Source organism: Dipodomys ordii, unplaced genomic scaffold (genome assembly GCF_000151885.1).
Source record: "Dipodomys ordii isolate 6190 unplaced genomic scaffold, Dord_2.0 Scaffold65, whole genome shotgun sequence".
Classification (NCBI taxonomy): Eukaryota; Metazoa; Chordata; class Mammalia; order Rodentia; family Heteromyidae; genus Dipodomys; species Dipodomys ordii.
The window spans coordinates 7,325,933-7,350,278 of record NW_012267281.1 but is presented as its reverse complement, the minus strand read 5'-3'; the positions used below and the strand labels follow the sequence as shown (position 1 = coordinate 7,350,278).

Sequence of the window (24,346 nt, the reverse complement as noted above, 5' to 3'; positions counted from 1 at the left end):
GTTACCACAAACAAACAGCTACTTACTTCTCTGTTCTTTGGTCCTGAATGTTTTTTAAAAATATGAAACTATAAGAATCTTGCCTCAGGGGCTGGGAAGGTGGCTCAGTGGTAGAGCGTTTGCCTCGCATGCATGAGGCCCTGGGTTCGATTCCTCAGCACCACATAAGCAAAAGAAAAAAAAGCCGGAAGTGGTGCTGTGGCTCAAGTGGTAGAGCAGCTGAAGAGCTGAGGGACAGCACCCAGGCCCAGAGTTCAGGCCTCATGACCAGACCCAAAAAAAAAAAAAAGAATCTTGCCTCAGTGAAGTCTTGTCTATATAGTTTTCTCTCTTGTCTATATAGTTTTCTCTTCTGACAGGTTAATTGTGTCCAGTCACATTTGCTCTCATTTACGTAGAGTTTTACTCTTTACATTTCTTATAACCAGCAAGGTACATACAGATATGCAGTCCAGAACTAGGTACATCCACACAAGGCATCTGTTGTGTCCTATGGTGCATGAAGCGGCCATTGTAGAGAAAATCATCTGTAAGTACCATAGTGAGCTAGGGCCTTCCTTGTTCTTTGTTGGTAGACTCACTACCTTAAACAGTCAGCTTTTTGAAAACATGTTTACCCAGAAACACATATTCTAGTTAAGAAGGAAAAGATGTCTAATCCTAGTCTTTTAAGGACCATACTTGTTTCTCTTGCAACTAGCAACTCTATAAAGTTTGGTTAAAAGAGAAGGGTGAAGTCGTATTTGATCATTATTGTTCCAGTAATTTCTGCTAGTTTTCTTTTTCTTATTTAGGAACTTATTTTTCTCATTTAGAAACTAATTCTTATCTCTTGTTTTTTTTCTTAAAACATGATTGGTTTTTTATACTTACAAGTACTGACAAATGATGTTTACTCAGTGGAAAGAATCATTTCATAATCAACTGAAATTTCAAATAAGCAGGTTTGGGGGATTTTTTTGTTTTCTTTTTGTCAGTTGTGGGGCTTGAACTCAGGGCTTAGGTACTGTCCTTCAGCTTTTTCACTCAGGGCTAGTGCTCTACCACTTTGAGCCACAGCTCCACTTCCAGTTTCCTAGTTGTTAACTGGAGATGAGAGTTTCACAGACTTTCCTGCCCCTAAGATCCTCAGATCACAGCCTTCTGAGTAGCTAGGATTATAGGAATGAGTCAATGGTGCCCAGCAAATAGGCAGTTTTTAAAGCAGAAAATTTTAACCTAATAGGAGTTAGTCTGAGATTCAGAAAATAACTTTCCAAGTATATCTGAAAAGGTTAATTGATTTTTAAAGGATGCATGATTGATTAGTTTTTTTTAAAAAACACACACCATTTAAGAAAAAAGTCTTTATTTTAAAAAATAAATAATGATCCATTCTGAGAACAGCTTCAGAATGGCTCTGGTAGGTGTCAGGCCAACAGGTGCAGATAATTTCTCCCACAACTGAAGAGGCCACTTATAGAAGGATATGGTGAAGAGAGAAAACCTATTTGCCCTGTCAAACTTTATGCTAACTGCCACGATCTGTGTGTGTGTTGTGTATTCTCTTGTAGGTATGAGAAAGTGCCGGTTATCTTGGTTGGGAACAAAGTGGACCTGGAGAGCGAGAGAGAAGTGTCCTCCAACGAAGGCCGAGCACTGGCCGAAGAATGGGGCTGTCCTTTCATGGAGACTTCTGCTAAGAGTAAAACAATGGTGGACGAACTGTTTGCAGAAATTGTGAGGCAGATGAACTATGCTGCTCAGCCCGACAAAGATGATCCGTGCTGTTCAGCCTGTAACATACAGTAGCACCTGAATGTGGCTGACCTGGGCTGGGATGTGCCTGGCATCGCCTAGTCTCTTGCAGTTGGCAGGATGCGTGGTATGAATCCACAGTGCCCTGCAGCCCTTACTCAGAAACCATGTCTTTGAGCACAGTGGGGCTCAGTGACTACGGTCTTCACCATTGTCCTGTCTCCTTCATGCGTCTGCAACTTGAAGGCCCCAGCCATCGATCTACAGGGTGATCTCATTAGAAAGCGATGGTGGCCTGGCCACTGAGTTGACAAAGCAACTATTGTATAATTTGAAAATAATCATGAGAGAGTAACCAGAAGAGTTCCTATGACCACTTACAATTAAAATATTTTGTCGTCTTTAAAAAAAAAAATAAGTAAAAGGAGAAATATTTTCCTACAAGAGTACTGAATTTCTGGAACTTCTAACCAGTGTATTCCGTCAAGTCGGACACCAGCTGGCCTGCCAACAGAACTGCGGGGAGAGCCTTCACTCAGCTGCCACATTTCTGTTTTTCAGAATTCATGAACTGTAGATGTGATTCTAATTTGTGACATGAAACTAACTCATGCATCAGTTCTTGATAGTGTCAAAGTCAGAACAAGGTTGTGTGCAGATAGAGTCAGGCTTTAGAATTTGTTAAGTCACCTGCTTTGCCACAGAGAACGAAAGTTCTCACAGGGGTTTGATCAGAATTAAAGGCACAAACCCACCTCTCTTAGCCAAGCAGAGATGGTCTTTATTAACAAGAAGGAAGCAACTGAGATGGAGAGTTTACCTAGCCTCCCCAGCACGGGCGATCTAGGAGATGACCTAGTACCATCATGTAAGGAAAACAAAGCCATGCTGTTCCCGTTTGCAGAAACCTGACAGGACAGGTGTCTGGCATTTTATGTTCATGAAAGCTGTAAATTCCTCCTCTGCCTTTAAGGGCTATGGTTGTGATGTGAGCCTTGGCTACTCTGCTTTGGAAATCCAGTTTGCTGTAGCAGAGCTTTATTTGCAAGGCATTAAAAAAAAAAAAAAGAAGAAGTTGAATAACCATGTGAGATAATTTGAGTTTAAAAGTAGAACGTAAATTACAGAGTGGAAGGTAAGGGACAAAAAAAAAGCCTTTTTATCTTTCATTTTCCTGAAGAATTATATAAAGGTTTTCTTACAACAATTTTGCCCTGATTACTGAAGTGGCAAATAAGGCTGGCGTGAATATTTTGTTTTGAAAAGGTGCTCAAGCTCTGACATTTTTGGTTTTCATAGCCTAGCCGTGAAGTATTTATCATTTGCATGAGTAATGGCACAGGAAGAACCTATTCAGAAGTTTTACAATCAAGGGTAGAAGGGTTTTCACCTCACTTCAGTTATAAACACTGAAGAGATTGTCTTGAGCCCGCCCTCTGGAGATAAATTTGGCCTTCATAACTGCAATATCACTGAGCCTGCGATATACGTACCCCTCACACTTTCCTCGTTCCACGGTCTTGTGCAAGTAACCTCTGGTCTTAACGTGTGTAACTGAGGGAAGAGTGTGTGTTCGTGTGTGCATGTGTGTTTACTGTTTCTAAGAATTTGGCACAAGTCAGAGATAATCGCCTATCCTGAGAGTCTATACTGTATCAAAAGCATTTTTTTTCTTTTAAATCATCTTCTAGACATCATGGCCATCATGGACAACCCCACCTCCAGCTGTTTAGTAATTGACATTAAGCTTAAAGGATAAGGAAAAAGGTCAGTTATATTTTTTCAGAGATGAGAAAACTGAAGAAATAATGTGGGTACAAACCAGGTCATAATTGTTAGAATCATTGAATTATATTTACAATCTTCAACACTGTGTTTTTTTAATAATCTTCAATTAAAAGCAATTCATAGGACAGTTTTAAGCAATTGTATTGAAACAGACTTCACTATGTAAATGTTGATTTGACTCAAACAAATCAACCATGCAAAAAGTACGACTCACCTACTAAAGTAGACGTTTTTGAGTGATTTGAGTTTTGAAGCCTCTGACTTCTCAAAACGAGTCCAGTTTTGTAAGATTTCACAATTAATATCAAGTTATGACCTTGTACAGATTCCACAGTTTTCTCTCATGCCATGCTATGCAGACTTGAATAGGTGAGATCACACGAGAAAGGTCTGACAAAACGTAAGGTGGGAAAGTTATCTAAAATGTGGGGTTGGGTTTGAAATACTTGTAGGACAATAAGGTGAGCTTTTCCTTTGAAGATGTCACTAGGAACGATCAGCCGCCTAATCAGTGTTTCCACATGGCCACAAATGCAGCCACCCTGTGTCAAGTCATACCATACTGGGTGTCCTCCTGCACTCTCGGCCTTCTGGCATGAATCTTAACTCGGTGCGAGCGGATGAATGTGTTTGCTGAGATAGTCATTGAACACTCAAGAGCACGAAGATTAGACTTGTTGGCACATTAAAAAAAAAAAAAAGTGTCTGTAAAGGAGAGTTGGTGACTTTGGGTCACTATTTTATGCCCTGATCAGACTAGCAACTAAATAAGTAAGTTTTTCTAACATGCCTTAAAAATATTATGGTTTGATCCAAAGACCCATTTTTTCTTTAGCTATTGTGATAAGGTTTTTCTCTTTGTTTTTTTTACTTTTATACTAAGGCAGCATCTTTTTTTTTCTTTTTCCCTCTCAATGTTACAACTTTTTTCTCTTAAGCTGTGATAGTGGTGGTAACTTGATGCCTTTGAATTTGTTCAGCTTACTGGGAAGAAGCCAGCATTTGTCAGAAGTATTACATAAAATCTTTCCTTAAACTGTTGAAAGGTGCTCCGATGATTCTTCTCCTTTGGTTTGTAGAATTAAGACTGAACTTTGCCCTCCTTCACTGGGTTGCCATCACTTTCCATGGTGAAACTACTGATTTGCTTTTCATGTAAGGAAATATTGCCTGAGGATGTCTCGTATTTGTTTTCCAGGGTGAATGTTGTCAGTGTCTGTGTGCATATGAAAGTGTTGTGCATAGTTTATTGATGTTGGGTTGTTTGTTTGGTTTTCTGTTCTCCTTAGCTCTGTGTTAAGCACTGGTTAAGCTTTAATTGTCTCCTTAACCAATCAAACATTAAAGACTATAGGGGTCTTTTTCTTTCCTTCTTTTTTTTTTTAACTTGTCATTGTGCATCTATTAAATCTTGATCAGGGTTTCAAGAATGACTACAGTAGGTTTTGAAAACAGACTTATCATTATTGATTTTAGGTTTCCCAGAGATACAGTTCACAGTTAATTGTTGAGCTCTAATACAACTGACCATTTCAAATTTGAACAACAATTTATTGTTTTGTAACAATGTCAGTTGTTAAATCTTGGCATTTCCATTAAAACATGAATTGTAGTTAGAACTTGATGCAAATTCAACAGTTGTATTTGGAGTTAAATTATTTTAACAAATAAATTTATTTAATGAAGCTCTGGAATTTGTGGGGGTTTTTTGTGCACCTTCATGAGTGAAGTATATCTCTTAGATACTGAAACAGGAAGTGCATTTCATGAATTTCCTCCTCTGCAGGCAGATATATCAAAACTGAATTAAACTGAGGATTCAGCACAGACAAGGGAGGCTGAAAGGTCCTTTCAAGTCATTTAAAAACAAAAATGGCATGAGAAAGATTAAAATCAGTCATAAATATGAGCTGCTCTTAAAAGAAAACTTCTTTGATAGCTGATACCCAAGTTAGCAGACTTACTCAGTATAACTAACATAAACTAGCAGTTTGCCTTGTGGTCCTGCAACATCACGGAAATGTGGCAGTGTCCTGCCAGGAGGCTGCTGGAGCTGCCTTTGTATTGGGTCATGTGGGATTGAAGGTGCCAGAAGCTGAAAGTTGCTACTCTGCCGGGCTGCAGGGCCTCCTTGTTCTATATGGGGCCTTGTGAACGTCCACAGATGCTGTTAATTGTGCCCAGCCGTCAGCTGCTCTGATAAGGGGCCCATTCATTCCCTAAGCCAATTTGAAGGGTGCCTTTGCCGATGTGGCCTTCAAACTCAGTTGAAACCCCCTGGCCACATTCCACCATTTGAAAAAGCTTCATTGTTTGAGGACATAAGGATAATTTAAATGAATATAACAGAGGCACTGTAGACCGAATCTCAGCTAGTTAAAGGAAAATGTGCCTAGATTTTGGTAATATTGGCAGATTGGCTTCAGACTCTCATACCTATAAAACTGTAATTTCAATTAAGAGAATTTCTTTGAGGTGGGGAAGTATTTCAAGATTCTCCTCAAGTTGTATACTTTATAGCTCATAGAGGTCCGTGAATGAAAATGTAAATTGTTGAAGCAGTACAGTGTCATCCAATTTGGAGCCCCACTGACCTAATTTAGGGCCTAATTAGGAAACCCTCTTATCCTTGGGAAGTTTAGGAAGCAGGGATCTTCTCCAAGATTTGGGGGGTTATGGCTCAAAGAAATCTCTGTCCTATGAGTTTTGAAGCTATGCTCTGATTTCCTATTGGAATAACATACAAACTTGTCAGTTGTTCAAATCTCTTCCCAAACCAAACTTCCTGAAAAAGCTGTTGGCCCAGGGCTTCAGAGAAGAACAGGCAGGAATGGCTGTGCTACTGAAATGTAGCTAGTCTCTGGTCTTCTAGGACAGTGGCTTCTAGAAAAGGCTAAATTAGGAGAGCCCAGTGGCTGGTGGCTTATGCCTGTACTTCAAACTACTCAGGAGCCTGAGATCTGAGGATCACAGGTCAATGCCAGCCCAGGTGAGAAGGTCTATGAAACTCGAACCTTCAACTATTTCATCTAAAACTCAGAAGTGTAGCTGTGGCTCAAAGTGGTAGAGTGCTAGCCTTGAGCAAAAAAAAAGCTCAGAGACATGCCCAGGTCCTGAGTTTTCCAAGCCCCACACCGACACACAAACTGAAGGAGAAAGCTTCAAGGAAAAAGACCTGGTGGTAGTCTTGAAAACCCCTCTCATAGTTGAAGGAGTTCTACATTTTAAAAGAATACATCCTTCCTCATGTTATTCCATCTGTGGAATCCCTAATGGTCCTTTAGGATCATGGTGTTCTCTTTTCTTTCTTTTTACAATGGTTGAGCTGAGTCCTGGACAAAGATTGTCTGACATATCAGCACATCTGTGGCTTAGAAAAATATAACTAAAGGTAAAAATGTACCAGATCTGAGCAAAATAGCTACCCCAGTCACTGGCTTTTAATTACATTTGGATGATTTCTCCACTGCCATAGAAACCCTCTTATCCTTAGGAAGTTTAGGAAGCAGGGATCTTCTCTAAGTTTTGTGGTTTTTATGACTCAAAGAAATCTCGTGTCCTACAAGTTTAGAAACTGTGCTGTAACTTCCTGTTGGAATAACTTACAAACTTATCAGTTGCTTAAAAACAGTTCATATGGGACTGGGAAAGTGGCTCAGTGGTAGAGCGCTTACCTCAGCACCACATAAGCAGAAAAAAGCCGGAAGTGGCACTGTGGCTCAAGTGGTAGAGTGATAGCCTTGAGAAGAGCTGAGGGACAGCGCCCAGGCCCAGAGTTCAGCCCCCACAACTGACCAAAAAAAAAAAAAAAACAAACCAGTTAATACGAAAGACATAATGTGTTTCTCCTTGTTAGCAATTCTGCGGGTTGATCCCAGGGTTTCTTGTGTGCCAGGCAGGCCCTCTGCCATTTGATTGTCATCCCCAGCCCAGCAACTATTTTCTTTGTAGTTGGGATGATTTGGTGAACAGCTCTCTGTCCAATATGGCAGCATATGTATCTAGTTGTTTATGTTAGCTAAAAGAAACATTTTCAATGCAGTTTATTCAGTAGCACTAACCCATCTTAAGTGTTCAGTAGGGACTGTATCTGACAACACAGAGAGAGCAATTGATTGTCACAGAAAAATCCATTAAAAAGCATTGAGCTCTAATAAAATCTGTTCACCTCAACCCTATTCCATTTCACTTAGTTGAAAACCATCAGAAACTAAGAATCCATCTGCAGAGCTAGCTTTAGGGTATGTAACCTGCGCACTTAGAAGGGAACAATGCTCAGCTTACCCTTGCTGCATTCTTGTAATTCTCACATTCTTGCAATTCTCAATAATTCTGAGCAAGTGACCCTGAATGAATATTCCAGGCTCCTCAAATGACGTAGCCAGTCCTTTACAGAGGGAATGGGTGGTACTCAGCTGTTGAATTCCTTCCCCTTTTCTTGCCACTGGTTCTTTTTCAGCCTCCTTTCTTGAAAGTAAAAGAAGAATAGTTGGCACAAGGGATGAAATGCAGGTGTCTGGAATCCTTTAGGCCAGCTCCACAGAGAACCTCACTGGGGATTCAGCTTTAAATCACATCTGTTCTCAGGAATTGTAAAAGCGTAAAACATAGCCCTTGGAAAATGCAACGCTAAAGGAAAATGTGAGTTTTCATAACGGGTCTTCTCCAATATGAGTGCTGACTTTCCCACAGTTCAATCCCTTCCCCAGAGCCATCCTTGCCAGAGCGCATTTGTAAAAGCTTTAGCCTGGCCGTTTCTTCTTCATTCATTCTTTCAGGTTTGAAACCATTTGTTCCAAATAAAGCGTCTATTTTGTACAAGACTTTGTTAAATGCCTGAATTTTTTAAAATTCTGTAGCACACACCTACTGTTGCCATCTGGCAAGTTTTCTGCTGCAGTTAACCCAACAGGAACAGTAGAGGACAGCAAAGCCAGTAGAGGCCAGAGCATCATCACGAATTCATCAGCTACTGGCCATAACCAGAGGAAGAAGAAAGGTACAGTTCTGACTGATTTAAGTACTCTGTCATGAAGTTTTCTTCCAAACTAAATTTTGCTTACCTTTTTATTTTTTTCAAAAATAGTAGACCAGCTGAGCACTGGTAGCACTCACCTCTGTAATCCTTAGAGGTTGAGATCTGAGGATCTAGGTTCAGAGGCAGCCCATGAGACTCATCTCCGTTGACTACCCAAAAAGCTGGAAGTGGAGCTGTGTGGCTCAAGTGGTGGAGCACTAGCACTAGCACCACCACCACCACCCCAAAAAAGAATAAAAAAAGCAGCCAGGGGAGGGAGGGCTGAAGAGTAGTCTTGACAAGTTGTCCTAAGCAATGGTCCACAGTGTCACATAGAAAGGTGCTAGAAATTCTTTAGAAACAGACAGGAGTCTCCAGGTGCTCTGAACTGGGCATACAATCAGAGTCCTTTGGAGGGGGCTAGTTAGCCCTAAATATTTCTACATACAGTGTGACAGGGCCATGACTGAATTCACAGGTCTAATCCTCAAAAAAGCCAAATTCCTGCAGTCTTCGGGCTAGAGTTAAATGTGAGTTTATCTGTCTGAGCACAGGGATCAGATATGTTCAGGATATAAGATCAGTCAGAACCCACTCTTCCTACTCCTCAGTAATTGTCAGTAGAGCCAAGATAGTGTACTGGGTGATGCACCTTCATCTCAGGAGTTTGTTTCTTACTAATTCAAGAAAGTTTGACTTTCTCAAGTCCTGGTCTGAAATGCTATAAATTGTGGTTGGAGGTGGAAATAGCATGTATAATGGAAAATAATGGAGTGTGAGATAAATCTAATTAGGAAAAGCCAATTATCTTACCTCTGAAGACTGTGATGCTTAGGGAAATGAATTGAATGTTAAAGTTAATTAGGCAAGAATATATTGCCCCGTTTGTTGAAAATCTTTCTAAAATTTATGCATTCAATTTCTAAGTCACAGTACTTACAACTTGGAGGGATCATATACTTGTTTCTAATTCCTCATTAAATTGCCCATGGCAATGCTGAAGTCTAAAACTGACAAAATGCCAAAGTCAAGGTGAAATCTCCAATGATTGCTTTAGCCCAGTATGTTCACCATGATAATCATTCCCCACCCCCACATCTACACATAAACTTAAAGACAAACTATTGGGGATAGTCCCAGGATAGTTAAGGCCAAAAAAGAAATGTCCACTGTGATTGTCCTGCCACCAATATCTGACATTGTTCCAAAAGCTGAAATTCAACAAAGCAAAAATGATATAAAGACATTAATAGAAAAATTTTAAAATAGTATAACTATTTGGGAAACTTAAGAAAATCAATTAGAAAACTATTGTAACTAAGTGCCTACCATAATCAATTAAAAGATAGTTTTTAAATATTCGTCTCACTGAGCTGGGTACCAGTAGCTCACATCTGTAATCCTAGCTACTCAAGAGGCTGAGATCTGAGAATCACAGTTGAAAGCTAGGGCACAAGAATCCATGAGCCTCTTATCTCCAATTAACTCCCTCCTCCCACCCCACCCTCCAAAAAAGCTGGAAGTGGCACTAGCCTTGAGCACAAAGGCTGAAAGCATGAATACTGGCACACACACACACACACACACACACACACGAACGCAACCCTTCTCACTCTATCACAAAAGGGAGAAAAGCAATTTTTTAACAAAATGCTTACCTTTTCCCAAATAATTATAACCTAATAAAATTCATCTGAAATTCATCCAATTAATCTGAAACACAGATTTATTTTTTTTTTGTCAGCCGGGGGCTTGAACTCTGGGCCTTGGCACTGTCCCTGAGCTCTTCAGCTCAAGACAAGCACTCTACCACTTGAGCCACAGTGCCATTTCTGTTTTTTTTCTGGTGGTTAATTGGAGATAAGAGTCTCATGGACGTTCCTGCCAGGTTTGGCTTTGAACTGTGATCCTCAGCTCTCAGCCTCCTGAGTAGCTAGGATTACAGGCATGAGATACCAGCACACAGCTCCTGGAAACAGATTTTTATATCACAGTTTGTATCTGAATTTCTAGATTAAAAATCAGCTCAAGACTTTACAGGATTATCAATTTAAACATCATTTGCAAAACATAGTAGATGTAAACTTTATAAAGTTGTATATACCCCTACAATAACAGTGTGTGAAAACAAATACAACAATTATAAGTACAGGAAAAAAATGCAATACATTGAGAATCTCCTCTATTAGATTAGAGAGAAATTAGTTCAGATTTTACTAATTTGGATATATATATAGGAGGCTTACATTCTTTAATCTATTTTGTTTTAAATACTTTGAAAAGTATAAAGAAGTGTATAACTTTGATTTGTAGGTATTTGTGTTACAAAGGCATGTTTATGCCCACATGTGCATGTGTGTGCACACACGCACACACACATACAACTCTAAAAAATCAGAACTCTCCAAGCCTGGATAAATAAGTAGCAGAACATATTATCCACAGTCATTGTCTTTACCTCTTTAAAATGATGGATAGCAGCCAGAGTAGCAATGCAAGAGGAATGAAAAATACTTAATACAAATAAAATATTCAGAAATCTGTCAAGATTAATTTAAGAGAGAGAATCAGCATGAAAACCACAATGCAGTTTGGCACTGTTCTTTTTGGCCTTTTAGTGCCAGGCAGAGAGACAATTTTGATAGAGAAAAGCTAAAGCATTCACTGCTGGCACAAGGAGGTAAATTTTGGTCCAAGGTTGTGTGAGTTCATCACCAAGGGTGGAGGAGAAAGAAACATTTGGATTTGGCAGGAAGAGTTGTCGGGTCTGCAAAAGAGGAGGTCTAGGCAATGAAAATACTGGCTGTGTAGGAAACCCAAGCCAGTCTGGGCATAAACATGCAAAATGGGGCTGGAAGTGTATCTCAAGTAGTAGAGCTCCTGTCTAGCAAGTTCAAGGTCTTGAGTTCAATTTCTAGTACAGAAAGAAAAAAAGGAAAAGACTGAAATGATCACACTCCTAGCCATTTGCAACTAGGAAGAGATCAATGAAGCATGAAGAAAAATGTAAATATGTCTGGCTCACATCCCAAAACCAGAAGAGATCACAGGTTTATGTGTGTGTATGTCTGTCTGTGTGTGTGTGTCCATACACATACACGTATACATGTATGTGTATATACATATGTATACTGCAAAAACTTCAGTAATCCAAATAAACTCTTTTTAATGCAATGATTTCTTACTAAAAGTTAATGCAGAAGATTCCATTATAGATGAAATATCAATTTTTGTTGTTCTTGGTTATAGGGCTTGAACTCAGGGCTTGGGCACTGTCCCTGAGCTTTTGTGCTCATGGCTAGTGCTCTACCACTTTGAGTCACAGCTTTACGTCTAGCTTTTTGGTGGTTGATTGGAGATAAGTATCTCATGCACTTTTCTGCTTTTTGGTGGTTGATTGGAGATAAGTATCTCATGCACTTTTCTGCCCAGGCTGACTTTGAACTGTTATCCTTAGATCTCAGCCTCCTTGAGTAGCTAGGATTACAGGCATAGGCCACCAGTGCCTAGCTGTGAAATATCAATTTTTTTACATAAAGATAGGATCACTATTACAATAAACTCCCCCATCCCCAATTTACTTTCCACAGTTCCAGATAACAAGGCTCAATGATAGTCCAAAAAGATTAAATGGAAAACAATGCATAAGTTCTGAGTAACCTGATGAAATCTCTGGCTGCCCTATTCCATCCATCCCAAGGACTGATTTGTTCTTTTACTCCATGTGTCCATGTATTTGGTTTTCTGCGATTTTACTCTGGTGCATTTGTCTTGTGAATTTCTTTTTATACTGTTTTGATTTTGAGTCTGTAGGTCCCTATCTTTCAGTAATCTCAGAAAATGTTGCTTTTTAATTCTAGTTTTTCTCTTTTATTTAGGATTTACAGAGTATTGTCATCATAACCTCTGTTTCTTTCAACAGTTTTGTATTCTTTCCTTCCTTCCTTCTGGATATCTTCTTTTTAGTCAAAAATTCTGTTTTCAGATACGCTTAGCCTGATATTAATCATGTGAACTGAGTTGCTAGTTTCAGCTCTCAGACGTTTCATTTCTGGACTTCTGTTTGGTTCTTTTACCATCTAATGTACATCCCTTTAATACCTTATGTTCTCTGCTAGCATTCAGATGTTATCTTTCATCACCTCAAGCGAACTTATTGTTAAGATATGTCTGATAATTGTAATGTCAGGAGCTCTTGTGCCTCTCTTCCTATGGCTGGATGTTTCTGTTTGTGTTTTTAAGTTGTTATTTTTGTGTGACTGATTATATACCAAATATTGCAGCTGGAAAAAATACATATTTGTAGGAATGATTCTGCCACTAATCACTGGCCTCACATATCAGCCAATCACAGGCTTCCTGGCCTAAGGAGTACTTACAAGCCTCTCATCACACTGATCACAAGCTTGCTTTTGACTCAGCCTGGCCTGAGTGAGAATAGCTTCAGGGTGATGAGGGCTATCTAGAGTTCACCAGGACTTGTTTTACCTGGATTGAAGTCTCTCACAAAAGAGACTGAAGAGCCTGTGACTAGAAGGAGGCCTTCTGAAGCAGGCATTGTGGCCTCAGCCCCTGAGGCTGCCCCTTTCTGCTAGAATGTGGTTTCTCAAGGCCTCTCTGAAGTGTTGCCAGGCCACCTCAACAGTCTTAACAGTTGCCAAACGAAGGACTCTCAGCTGACAGCTCCCCACTTAAAGAAGCTCAGTACACAAGAAAGGTCTGACAGCTGTCAATAAAGTCAAATTGGCCTGGCTTGCTAAGAAGCTTAGATTATTTGTACAACTAATAAACATAAGACAGGTAAACATAAAGTAAGTCTTTAGGACCTAACACTGACATTAACATTCTTCACAGTACTTAGCAGGTGTTTAAGTCCTCCCTCAGGGACCGGAGGGTCAATCTGTCCCCCTTCCTACCCTCGTCCATGTCTTGCTCCATGCTACCCTTCAGATGCGTGCCACAATCCCTTTGTAAATTGCAGACAAGATGATGCTGCCACACTGCTTCACCATCTTCATTGTTGCTTGTTTTAAGACAGATACACCTTGGCACTTCAAGAGATTTCCTTACCCCTTGGCTCCTGCCTTTGTTCCAGTTTTATTTCCTACAACTTCCCTGTGTATTTGTGGAAGCACTTGCCTCTTGCCTCTTGGCCCATTCTTTCTATGGATCCAAAGATGGACTATGAAGGACTGGCCCCCTCCCTGTTTTCCCAGGTGCATACAGACATCAAGCAAGCCTCCTGGTCTGTGCAGACGGCCTGACACAGGCAGGGCAAATCCACCTAAGCCTGGCTGAACCATTCCATGATGGGGCCACCCCCCCCTCCCCCGACCTAATGGCTTTCTCATTAACCTCTGCCTTCTTGCTCAGACCTCGTAAAAACCCAACTCCTGTCCCAGCTCTTTGCACAGTCTCCAAGCCCATGGGAAGGCTGAGCCCCTTGCTGTTAAAACTCAATAAACAGTCCTCGACTGTTGAAGATCCAGTCTGGCCTGTTTCCTTCCTTTCTGTTCCATTTTCCTAACATCGGCCTTTCCAGAAACCCTTCAAGCATACCACTTGGGGAAACATAAACTATGGTTTTTCTCTCTAACTTTGCAAGTGTTGTCTATCTCCCTAGCATCAAAGGTGAGTCTTTTTCCTCTAGTGTCTCATCGCTTTTTCTCATCCTTCAAGATTAAACTCAGAGATGATTCCCTGTGGGAAGGCTTTTCAGAGGAAGGCTCGCTCTTTCTCCTGTCCTCACAGGACCCTCAGGGGCTCTCCACTCTTTCTGTTACCACACCTCTCAGAAAGAGGAAACAGGTCTTGCTAAATGTTTTTCTACGGGAACAAAGCATAGCAATTGGTACCTAATCAGTGGACACAATGAGCTAGATTTAAGCCTCATTCTAGGGTTCTTCCTACTCTAGCTTACTGCTTACTTCATGAATTCCAACTGAAAATAACTGAATTGCTTCATTGTAGAATTTTAATTGCTCTATTGTAGAAGCATCTCCAATTCATAAACAACATCTGTAATATCTGGAATTGTCTATTCACCATTGGAAAAGAGGGAGTCTCTTTGGATAGCCAAGAACCTCATTTATTCGGTATGCAGCAAATATGCATACAAATACATACACACATTCACACACAGTTAACAATCTAAGAGTGGTCTGAGTAAGGAAATATCATAAAATAGACACTTATCCTTAGGGTTTCCTCTCTGTCCTAGTATTAACATTCCTCAGCTTACTCAGTATTCTGGAAGTCTTCCTATGTAGCTGGTGCTATCCTCAGGTATGGGCGGGGCTGCACTCATGACCCAATCAGGGAATGCCCTCACCTTTGGGGCTTCTCCCTAGGACACAGATCAGAACAGTTACATAATTACAGACCCCAAAGTACCAGAAGCACAATGAAAGAAAAGTGTAGGATGGTATAAAATCAGATTTTTATCTAGTCTAGACAGTGAGAAAATCTTCCAAGAGAGGTCTGAAGAAAGTGTAAGGTAAATTAAATAGGTAGGTTTAATTAGGTACCTGATGAAGAGAACACCACGCACTATTCAGGCAGGAAGAGAACTTTATTTACTGAACTGCATGGCGGAGAAGCACAATGGGACCCCCCACCCCCACCCCCAAGGATTTATGTAGAGCAGGGATGGGAAGAGGTATGGCCTGGTGGGGAAAAGGTATAGGACCCAGAAGTGACCTCAGGGCCTGGGAGGCGTGACCAGGGGTGGCCCAAGATGTGACCTAGCAGGAGGTGGAGGTGACTGCTTCCAGGTATGCCAGTAACACAAGTACTGGGTGGAAACAGTCTCGAGGTAAGGAGGCGCATGGCCTGGGGTAGACCTTACAGAAAGCTCTTTAGGAAAAGTAGAAGAAAACAAAAGGGGAGTATCAATGGGAGAAAAATGGCTCCAGGGAGAGGGATCAGCATGTATGTAAGCTAAGATCATTTTAGATCGTGAGGGTATCTTAGGAAAGAAAAGCAGCCAGTGTGGCTGGATGTCAGGAAGCCGGAGATGGATGAGAGCAAGATTGTATAGTGCCTTCTTGACAAAGTTGAGGAGTCAGATCCTTATCCCGAGAGTGTTGGAGACTGTTAAAGGTCCACAAATATTCCTTAAATCAATTTTATTGATAGAGCTGAAAAGTAAAATTTTGTGGGCTGGAATCCATACAATTTTATGGAGTTCTGTGACAAACATATAGTATCCAGTTGATAGGATGGTCTTCAATAACTTCCCGTTTTCCAGCCTCCTATGGGAAGAAGCATATTAGAAAATTATATGGATGGTATTATGCTGCTCTGGGGAAATGGGACAGAGGAGGCTACACTTCCTTCCTCCATTACTTTTGCCTTTAATACACAAGCAGTCATACCACATCTCTGAGACCATGAGTATGAAGATCCAAGACAGAGGGGAAAAAAAAGAAAGTATAAAGATAGAAAAGGCTCAGTCGCTGATAACTTTTCAGAACAGCCACAGCAAGTTGGCCTGTTAATTTGTTGTTGTTTTGTTCTTTGTGGGTTTGTTGCAAAGTAATTAAACCCCAAGTTGTTTGATAACTTAAAGTTTTCCTGAGTTGTTTGTTGGCTTTTGTTTTGCTTTTCCAACTAAATCCACTCCTAATTGGTGTAGGATTGAGAAAACTTGACAAGAAGGAAAAGTTCCAGGCCACACTGGACAGTCCCATGTGACCACCCATGGAGGCCCATAGGTTTGGTAGAAGAAAGACCTTTTTGTCCTACTGGAAGGCAAAGGTAGAAAGGGAATCAATCAAGGATAATTAGATTCCATATGTAAACATCAGCCAACAAATGAAAAGTGATGCTGCTCTGCAAGTTTCCCCTGCTTTCTACAGGCCTTGCTAGGTAGTAATAGGAGGATTGAGTCCTGCCTTATTCCCCAGGTTCAAGCAAAGCACCAGGTGTGTGCTCACGTGCTTGGCCGCAGGCAGGTTACTCCGACCTTGGCCTCTAAGAGACAACAGTCCCCACACACCAGCATTCCACTATGCTCCCGGCCAAGGACATTGCCCTTGGCCTCCAAGAAGACCACAGCCCGTTGTTTATTCTCAGCTTCCTTGTTAAGATCAGTATTTATCAATATATAAGCCACACCCCAAAAACCAGTCCCTGTCACAACCTCCACACCTCGCCGTTCCTCAATAAACAGTCCTTGCCGGTGGAGGAATCCCACCTATTCCTCTTCCATTCTCCACCATTTTCCCAACAGTGACGAAAGAGCAAGGTGGAGACTTGTTCCCTGAGGCCAAACTCAGGATCTCCCTCCATTGCCCAAAGTCTAACTCTTGATTCTGCATGACCTCTCTTCTGGGCAAGTGACCTTACCATCAAAACGTCCAGATAAAGCAGCCCAGCCAGAAAGGACAGACCCTTAAAAGAGATGTGCTTGGCTGGCCTTGGGGGATGGGGGTCTGGGATCCTAACAGCTTCTCATTTGCACATAGCATTAATATCATTATAACAGAATGTATTATAGGAATGGGCATGAGAAGTGGAATTGTATGGGTGCGGGTGTGGATGCAGTTGTGTGTGTATGTGTGGGTGCCATTTATGGGTCCTGAATTCAGGGCCTGGGCACTATCCCTGAGTTTCTTGTGTTCAAGGTTGGCCCTCTACCACTTGAGCCACAGCTCCACTTCTGGCTTTTTTTTTTGGTATTTTAGTGGAGATAAAGGTCTCACATGACTTTCCTGCCTGATCCTCAGCTCTCAGCCTCCTGAATAACTAGGATTACAGGCCTGAGCCCCCAGCACGCAGCTGAAGTAGAAAATGCAATATAACCACACCCTACCACAAAAAGCATCTGTCACAAAGGGCCCCTCCTGTGGGAAAGACCCTAAAGTGCTCTCCTAAGCACCCTCAGACTATATTCTAAGCCCTAGCCCTTGGGGCCTTGGCCCTTTCTTGCATAGGACTGTTTTCCTGCTGCAGGGTACACTTGCATTTCCCTTTTGCTTTAATAACTCTGCTTATTTCTCTTAACTCATGTGTTTCACTCTGTTCTTTGTTCAAGACACCAAGAACCTGGACTACCTCCAGAGGGAAACTACCACCCGATAGCATTGCTGTCTGATTTGTGCACAAAAGGACTTTTGCTTGATGCCTTGTGAATCTGTGTTGCTTCCAGTGTTCTTGCCCGCAGTGTCTTTACTGCTCTTCCCTCCATATCCTGGCCTCTCAATACTCACCAAACAATACCTTAGACTTTTTCTACTCATTTTTAGACACCTTTTCAAGCTCGATAACTTGTAACACGTGGTATGTTTGATAAGACTTTAATAAAACAGAAATTCTCTTTTGCAGCTGTCAGCTTATTTAAAATGTGAAAATCTTTAGTTTACACTAGCAAAACAGTCCATGCGATTGCAGAAGAAGGAACGAGAAGATGTTTTCCTCTCGTTTCGAAGAATTCCAAATTGAAGAATCCATTTGTGCTGACAGAAGACTCTTGAGCAGAGGTGCTAAGGGTCTGCGCTATTCTATTTACTCTCGTGTCCTGGGAAACAACAGAAAACACACGAGGGTCTTGATGGGAAAATCAGTTACACTGCAACTTGATTATAGCTACTGCCCTGTGCGCATGGAGATGGGAGAGGGTCAAGCTCACAGCAGAACTTTCTCCAGTGGCTTGATGTAAAATTAAATGTGCTTGGGAAGACATCTGTCTTCTAGACTGAGCTGTCTTTCTTTCTGTAGCACTTCCACAAATGTGAGGATGAGGTTTGCTTGTTCACTGCTGCCTCCTTCCTCCCTGGCATCAGAGGTGGGCACCACCGAGGAGGGATGCATCCTATGCTCATGACCTAAAAGTTGAATTCAATCTTCTTTGGGAAATAGGACCCAGTAGAAAAATCTCCACGAAGCACACCAGACATTGTGCTCCAGAATGGATCCTGCTATGGGAGCGGGTCCCAACCACAGTAAAGAGAGGATCTCCTTCAACGGTACCACTCATGACTGAGGCTTACTACATTAACTATGCCCTCAATACATTTTGTAAAGATTACCTAGTTTAATTCCCATATCCGCTCCTATTATTAGCCCTGTTTTCAGATGAGGAAACTGAGCCTCATCAGTCTCTACTGCATAAAATGGCCTTTGACAGAGTGCTTGATGAGGGATTTAGCCCCACAGATCCGAGGGTTGTGCCCAAACCTCTCCAGAGTCTGCCTTCTTTACTGTCTATGAGGCTGCCTAAGGAGTCAATGTGGCCCTAAGATTCAGAGGCATTATTTGCTGTAGCGGGCCAATGCTGCCTCATGAGTTGGAGCCCGTGGCCTGTTTGGTTCCCAGCCCCACACACATCCCTGTCGATGGGCTCCCGTCTCCTTGGCATCCACTTCTAAGGCTTCTGCTTGACTTTTTTCCTTTGGAGAACACTGCATTCTGAGAGCTTCACAGATGCTGCGCTAGAGGCTTTTTGAAGTTTCTAGAAGTCTCTCCCACAGTCTTTCTGCCTCTGACAGAGGCCACAGTAATGGGCTGAAACCCACGGCATCAATCAGAGGTCCTGCAACTGCACAAGTGGGTGCAAATGAGGGTAACCTAGAAAGAGTTCAATTGCACACGTTTAAATTACAAAGCTGAGGGTGGTGTAAGAGATGCACTGTGTAGTACCGGAATCCAAGCTGGTGGCAGTGGCTCACTCCCCAGCCCCACACCCTAGGGAAAATGCAGAAAGTGCCTGTACATGTAGAAGCCAGGCATGATGAGGGGGAAGGATGCCGGGCAGGAAATACCCATCCTCACCCTCTTTCCTCCTTGATGTCTCCTGCCAGAAATCCTCCTGGGCTAGACACAAAAGGAAGCAAGAGGGGGTTGGGATTCCTTTGCTATAGGCCATGCAAGTCAGCCTTGAAGGAAAGAAAGCAGAAAGGAGAAGGGAGAGATGGGATCTGCTGGTCAGCTAAACTATTAATAGAATAGAGCTCAGGTGGCATCCACACCAGCTATCAAAGGTAAAAGAGATTCAAAATGGGAGGGAGGGTGTCAGGATAAATGCTATGAGGAGATGGCCCCATTCTCTCTATACCATAGTAACCTCAAGCAGAAAGTAATATCATAGCCTGTGGCTGAGGCTCAGTAGGTCATTTTATTCTCTGCTTTTTGCACTAAAGAGTATATAGGAAACATCTGGAGGCAGAACAAAGCCATTGATATGGAGACCTAGGGACAACCTCATAGATCTGATGTTACCATCAGAGACAGTTGCAAAGTAGCCTGAACCTTTCATCCTGACTTGTTCAAGCAGGGTAAAGAAACTGGATAACTTTCATAAATCTTGGTATAAAAGGTATCTGGAAATTTGAGAGCAAAATGAAGTTTTCTCTGAGTTATATCTCTAACATTTGAATGCAATCACAGCATAGCAAGTAGAGCAGGGGTGGGCAAATAGCAACCGTGTCTGTCTTGTAAATAAAGTTTTATTGACACATAGCTAGGATCATTCATTAGCCTGATGCCAATGGTGGCTTTCCTGATACAAAAGCAGAGTTTTGAAGTTGCAGCTGAGACTATGTGGTCTGCAAATCCTTAAATACTCATGTCCTAGATGCTAATTTACAGATTTTTTTTTACAGTGGAATGATATATGGTGACATCATGATGGGTTGTAGGTAACCATGAGTTGAGATTTACCACTAAGCTCACACTTGAAATAGGCAGTAGCTCTGTTGGTCTTGTTCAAGAGCTCAGTCCTTGTGCCTAGCAGAGGGCTGGAGCAGAATGGGTGCCAATGAATATTTGTAAGTTAAACGAGTGAATATGTTCTTCTCAGCAAAATATATGTAACGCTAGAAAAGTTAGACTCAACCCTACCATCCTCCCAATGGAAGTTCCCTTTAAAAAGACATGGAATTTACTACATTTTTTGTTTTGTTTTGTTTTTATTGTGAAAATACTGCACAGAGGGGTTACAATTACATGGGCAAGATACTGAGTACATTTCTTATCAAGCATTGTAGCCTCCTCCTTTGTTTACCCTTCCCATCCCTTCCCAGCCTCCCCCCCCCCCCCCTCCACCCAATCCTTCCCCCCCACCAAAGTTGTAAAGTTCGTTTTTGACATGACAACTTGTACTTCTCATTGTACTACATGTTTTTATAGCATTTTTCCTATGAATAGCTTTGGAGCTCTGCTCCTTATCTGCCCCTTTACCTCAATAGAAAACTTTGAGTTGAACTTGTTTGGAGACTTGAGCCTGGTTCCTAGGGCTCCCTAAAGGATGGTTGAAGATTTGATTCCTACATCTCTTCTTTCATCCCACATTTGCCTGGAAACTGACACAACTCCAGTGTACGGAATGGGAGTGTGGGCTTTCCAGGCCCCAGACCCAGATCTGAAGTCAACAGGAATTAAGTTCAGAATTTCCTGCAGCCTCTACACTCAGGGTTCTCCACAGCACAGCCTTCGGGGGCTCCAAACATCTGTCAGACTTCCTGTCATTTTCCTATGGATTTTCTGCCCTTTCCCACACTGGAGGGGAGGGGCAGGAAGGGGGGTAATGAAAAGAAATGAAAGAAAGACCTGAAGAATGGAAAAAATAAATGGCATTCCTAGTTTTGCTTTTTTTAAAAAAGAATTTTCTCTTTAGTCCCACTCCAAATTCGAGTAAAAGTTGCCTAAATTATTTTTCAGCTCGCTAAAGATCTATCAACAAAAATCATTCCCATCAGTTCCCCAGTTAAGTGACTTGAATATGACTTTCTATTCAAGTGGTTCATTTGGGTGACACAGGCCCCATTTGGGAGCAGTAGTAACTCTTGTTCGCTTCTTGTATTTATGCCAAGACATACTACATTTAAGGAGGGCTTGAAATTCCCTATGGAATTTTTTTGCAATGTTTTAAATATTTGCCTATTTTTTCCCACAGGAAACTCTATAGTTAAGTGCACATTTCTAAATCTATCCCTGGTGTTATTTCTCCCAGAGTTTCTGTCCAGAGCAAATCTTTGGTCAGCTTACTTGACACATTTTCTCTTCTTTGTCTCCTCATAGCAGGGCAAAATACTTCCTTGTGCATCGTATGGTTTGAACAATGGCATCTGTTCTTCTCGCATACTCAGCATATCTGAGTTATTGTCTCTGTCTAGACTCCTCCTGAATTTACTCTTTATTTGAGGCAAACATGAGTGGACCAGTCCAGAAATAAAACCAACAAACCAGCATTGCCCTATCTATCCTCAGCATGTAAACCAGTGAAACACATGTCCTCAGAGATGCTTAGCTTCCCATCCTCACAGGGGACAGTCCTGTGAGCCATCAGCTGGTTGAGAATATCTGCAGGGATGAGAACTGTGGGGAAGAAGTCATCCTTTATGAGGAGCCAAAGCCCAATACCATTCTCAAATCTTGGACAGCTAGTCACTAGCCTTTGCTGTGGACATTGGCACTTCTTGAACTTGGCAGAGATGTTGTATTCCCTTACTGCTCCTTGTGATTGGCTGTGTCTTCGTTTAAGACCAGAGCAGAACTCTGAATTAGAAGGTGGGGGAGAACATCAGAAGTACATACCACAGCTGGGTATAAAATGAGTTGCCACTGAGCTTCTGTACTGATGGAGAATCTGCTCTGTGTGCTGAACATGGAGCTAAACATGACTGTCCCTCTTCCACAACTTCAGACTGTGAAGTGATCATGACCGGGTCTTTCAGAAAGATGACCCTAGAATTGAGCATTCTAAAACTTGAAAGGTCACCATATAGTGATTGCCACTTTAGATGCCACAGGCTCTTTTGAATTGTAAGGAGCATGAAGTTTGGAAGGGAGGAAAAGATTGCTATAAAAACAGTAGAAACACCAGGTCGAGGTCAATAGTGAAGTAGAAGTCAGGACTAAACACGAACTCAGAATTAGCTCAAAATGGAAAAAGTGGACCTGGGAAAGGGGACTTCAATTGTAGGATATCAGGTCTGGCGATTTGGGAAGATCATATTTTTCAAGAGACTTGAAACCAGATGGAAAGACATATCTAATAGTTTGCATAAGACGAGAGGGCAAGAACTCCACGTGTATAGTCCAATTGGAAGAAAAGCAGTGGACTTGGAAGGCAAAACTTATTTCAACGAATCGTGACGTTTAAGTGAGAAAATTAATAAGAAACCAGGTACTGATTAGTCTCAATTTTTCCTTTTCTTTTCTTTTGAAAAACTTAATCTCAATTTTTAATTATATGAAATAGGGTGATTAAAAATAGTTGGTTGAAAAACATGAAATTGCTAAATTTTTTAGATTAAAAATAGTTAACTTGAAAACTTCATGAAATTGAAATTTACTTTATAATGGGTCCCTTTAAATATCCAGTGGCAGGGAAAGTGAGGCCCCACAGAAAGTCACAGTAAACAAAATAAACAATGAGCCACAATAGGAGGGAACCAGAAGTGATTTCTGTAGCAGAGGGCTGGAAAAGGGACCTGTGAAAGATCAGTTCTTTTTTAGAAGAGTTTGCCTACCAGAAAATCGCATGACTTTCAGTCTGGGGTGAAATTCTGGAGAAGATCAGCTCTTTTGGGGGCTAAAAAGGACATTGTAGGATAAGAGGAGGACATTGTAACTTACTTCAATCTGCAGCCTCCTATATAGCAACTTTTGGTGATCTTCGTAACAGAACATTTGTCCCAGAGAAATGGGAAGAAATTAAAAATCCACAATGAAGTATCACTGAGTCCATTTCCACCTAGTCAAGAACTAATGATCTGACCCTTAGTTTGGATAAGATGAGACCTACTCAGGGAATGCAGTTGTCTATCCTGAGTAAATTTTCTATCTATGCTTCCTTACCATGGTGCAAGCTAAAGATCATGTTTAGGAACAAATAAGAACATTTTAACTATGCTAAGCAAAACCTTGAAAAAGAAATCTCATTGCATAAGAACATTCTCAGGACACCTAGTGAATATTAATGATGACTCAAGGGTAAACTGTCAATCAAAATGATAATGGTTGTAGAATGAGTATAATTTTTAGCTCCAAATTATGGGTCCCATCAATGTGTTTGCAAGCTTTTCTCTACATTGGCTCTTTTTTCTAGAAATTTCTCCCCTCTCTCTATTTCTTTGCTACTCATTGATTAACAACTCATCCTTCACATTCTGACTCCAGGTTCACTTGGAGTGAAGTCCCACCAAGAGGGACTGATGGGTCCCCTCAGGTCATGTTTGTTTCCTTTGTTTTAAGTTTGGTTGGCTACCCTTTTAATTTTTGTTTTTACTCACATGATCAATCAAGAAAAGCAAAATTTTTTTAAAAAGCATGAGCCTATAAAGCAAATGAAAATAAATTTCAAGGCTGTACTTTGATAATATGCTTCATTTTTTTTGTCTGGTGAGGGCTTGAACTCAGCGTGTAGGCCCTGTCCCTGAGCCTCTTTGTGTTCAAGACTAGCACTCTACCACTTGAGACACAGCACCATTTCTGGATTTTGAGTGGTTAATTGGAGATAAGAGTCTCACTTTTCTGCCTGGGCTAGCTTCAAACCATGATCCTCAGATCTTAGCCTCCTGAGTAGCTAAGGCGTGAGTCACTGGCGCCCAGCAGCATGCTTCATTTTTAGCAATAAAATAATGTCCAAAAATGTCTTATAAAAGAGGATGTAAATGATCCCATTTGTGTATTAAAATATGCATGGTTAGGTATAATAGACACATGTTTACATAAGCATAGAAAACATCGGAAAGGACACGCATCTGGTTTCCATATGCAATGGCATCAGGGATGTTGGGAAGACGGGGACTTTTACAATATTAATCATGCCTTTACCGCTTGATTTTATTCTTAAGCGAA

The 24,346-nt window shown here is 41.3% G+C and overlaps 1 protein-coding gene across 1 annotated transcript in view; it reads left to right on the top strand.

Annotated features, from left to right (window-relative positions):
• Positions 1-5,210, top strand: part of Rap2a (RAP2A, member of RAS oncogene family) — a 33,593-nt gene extending 28,383 nt beyond the window's left edge. Inside the window, exon 2 of the mRNA XM_013023009.1 lies at positions 1,554-5,210. Within this exon, the coding sequence (XP_012878463.1) occupies positions 1,554-1,791 (238 nt within the window). The 3' untranslated portion in view covers positions 1,792-5,210. The remainder of the gene's footprint in view (positions 1-1,553) is intronic.
• The last annotated feature ends 19,136 nt before the right edge of the window (positions 5,211-24,346 follow it).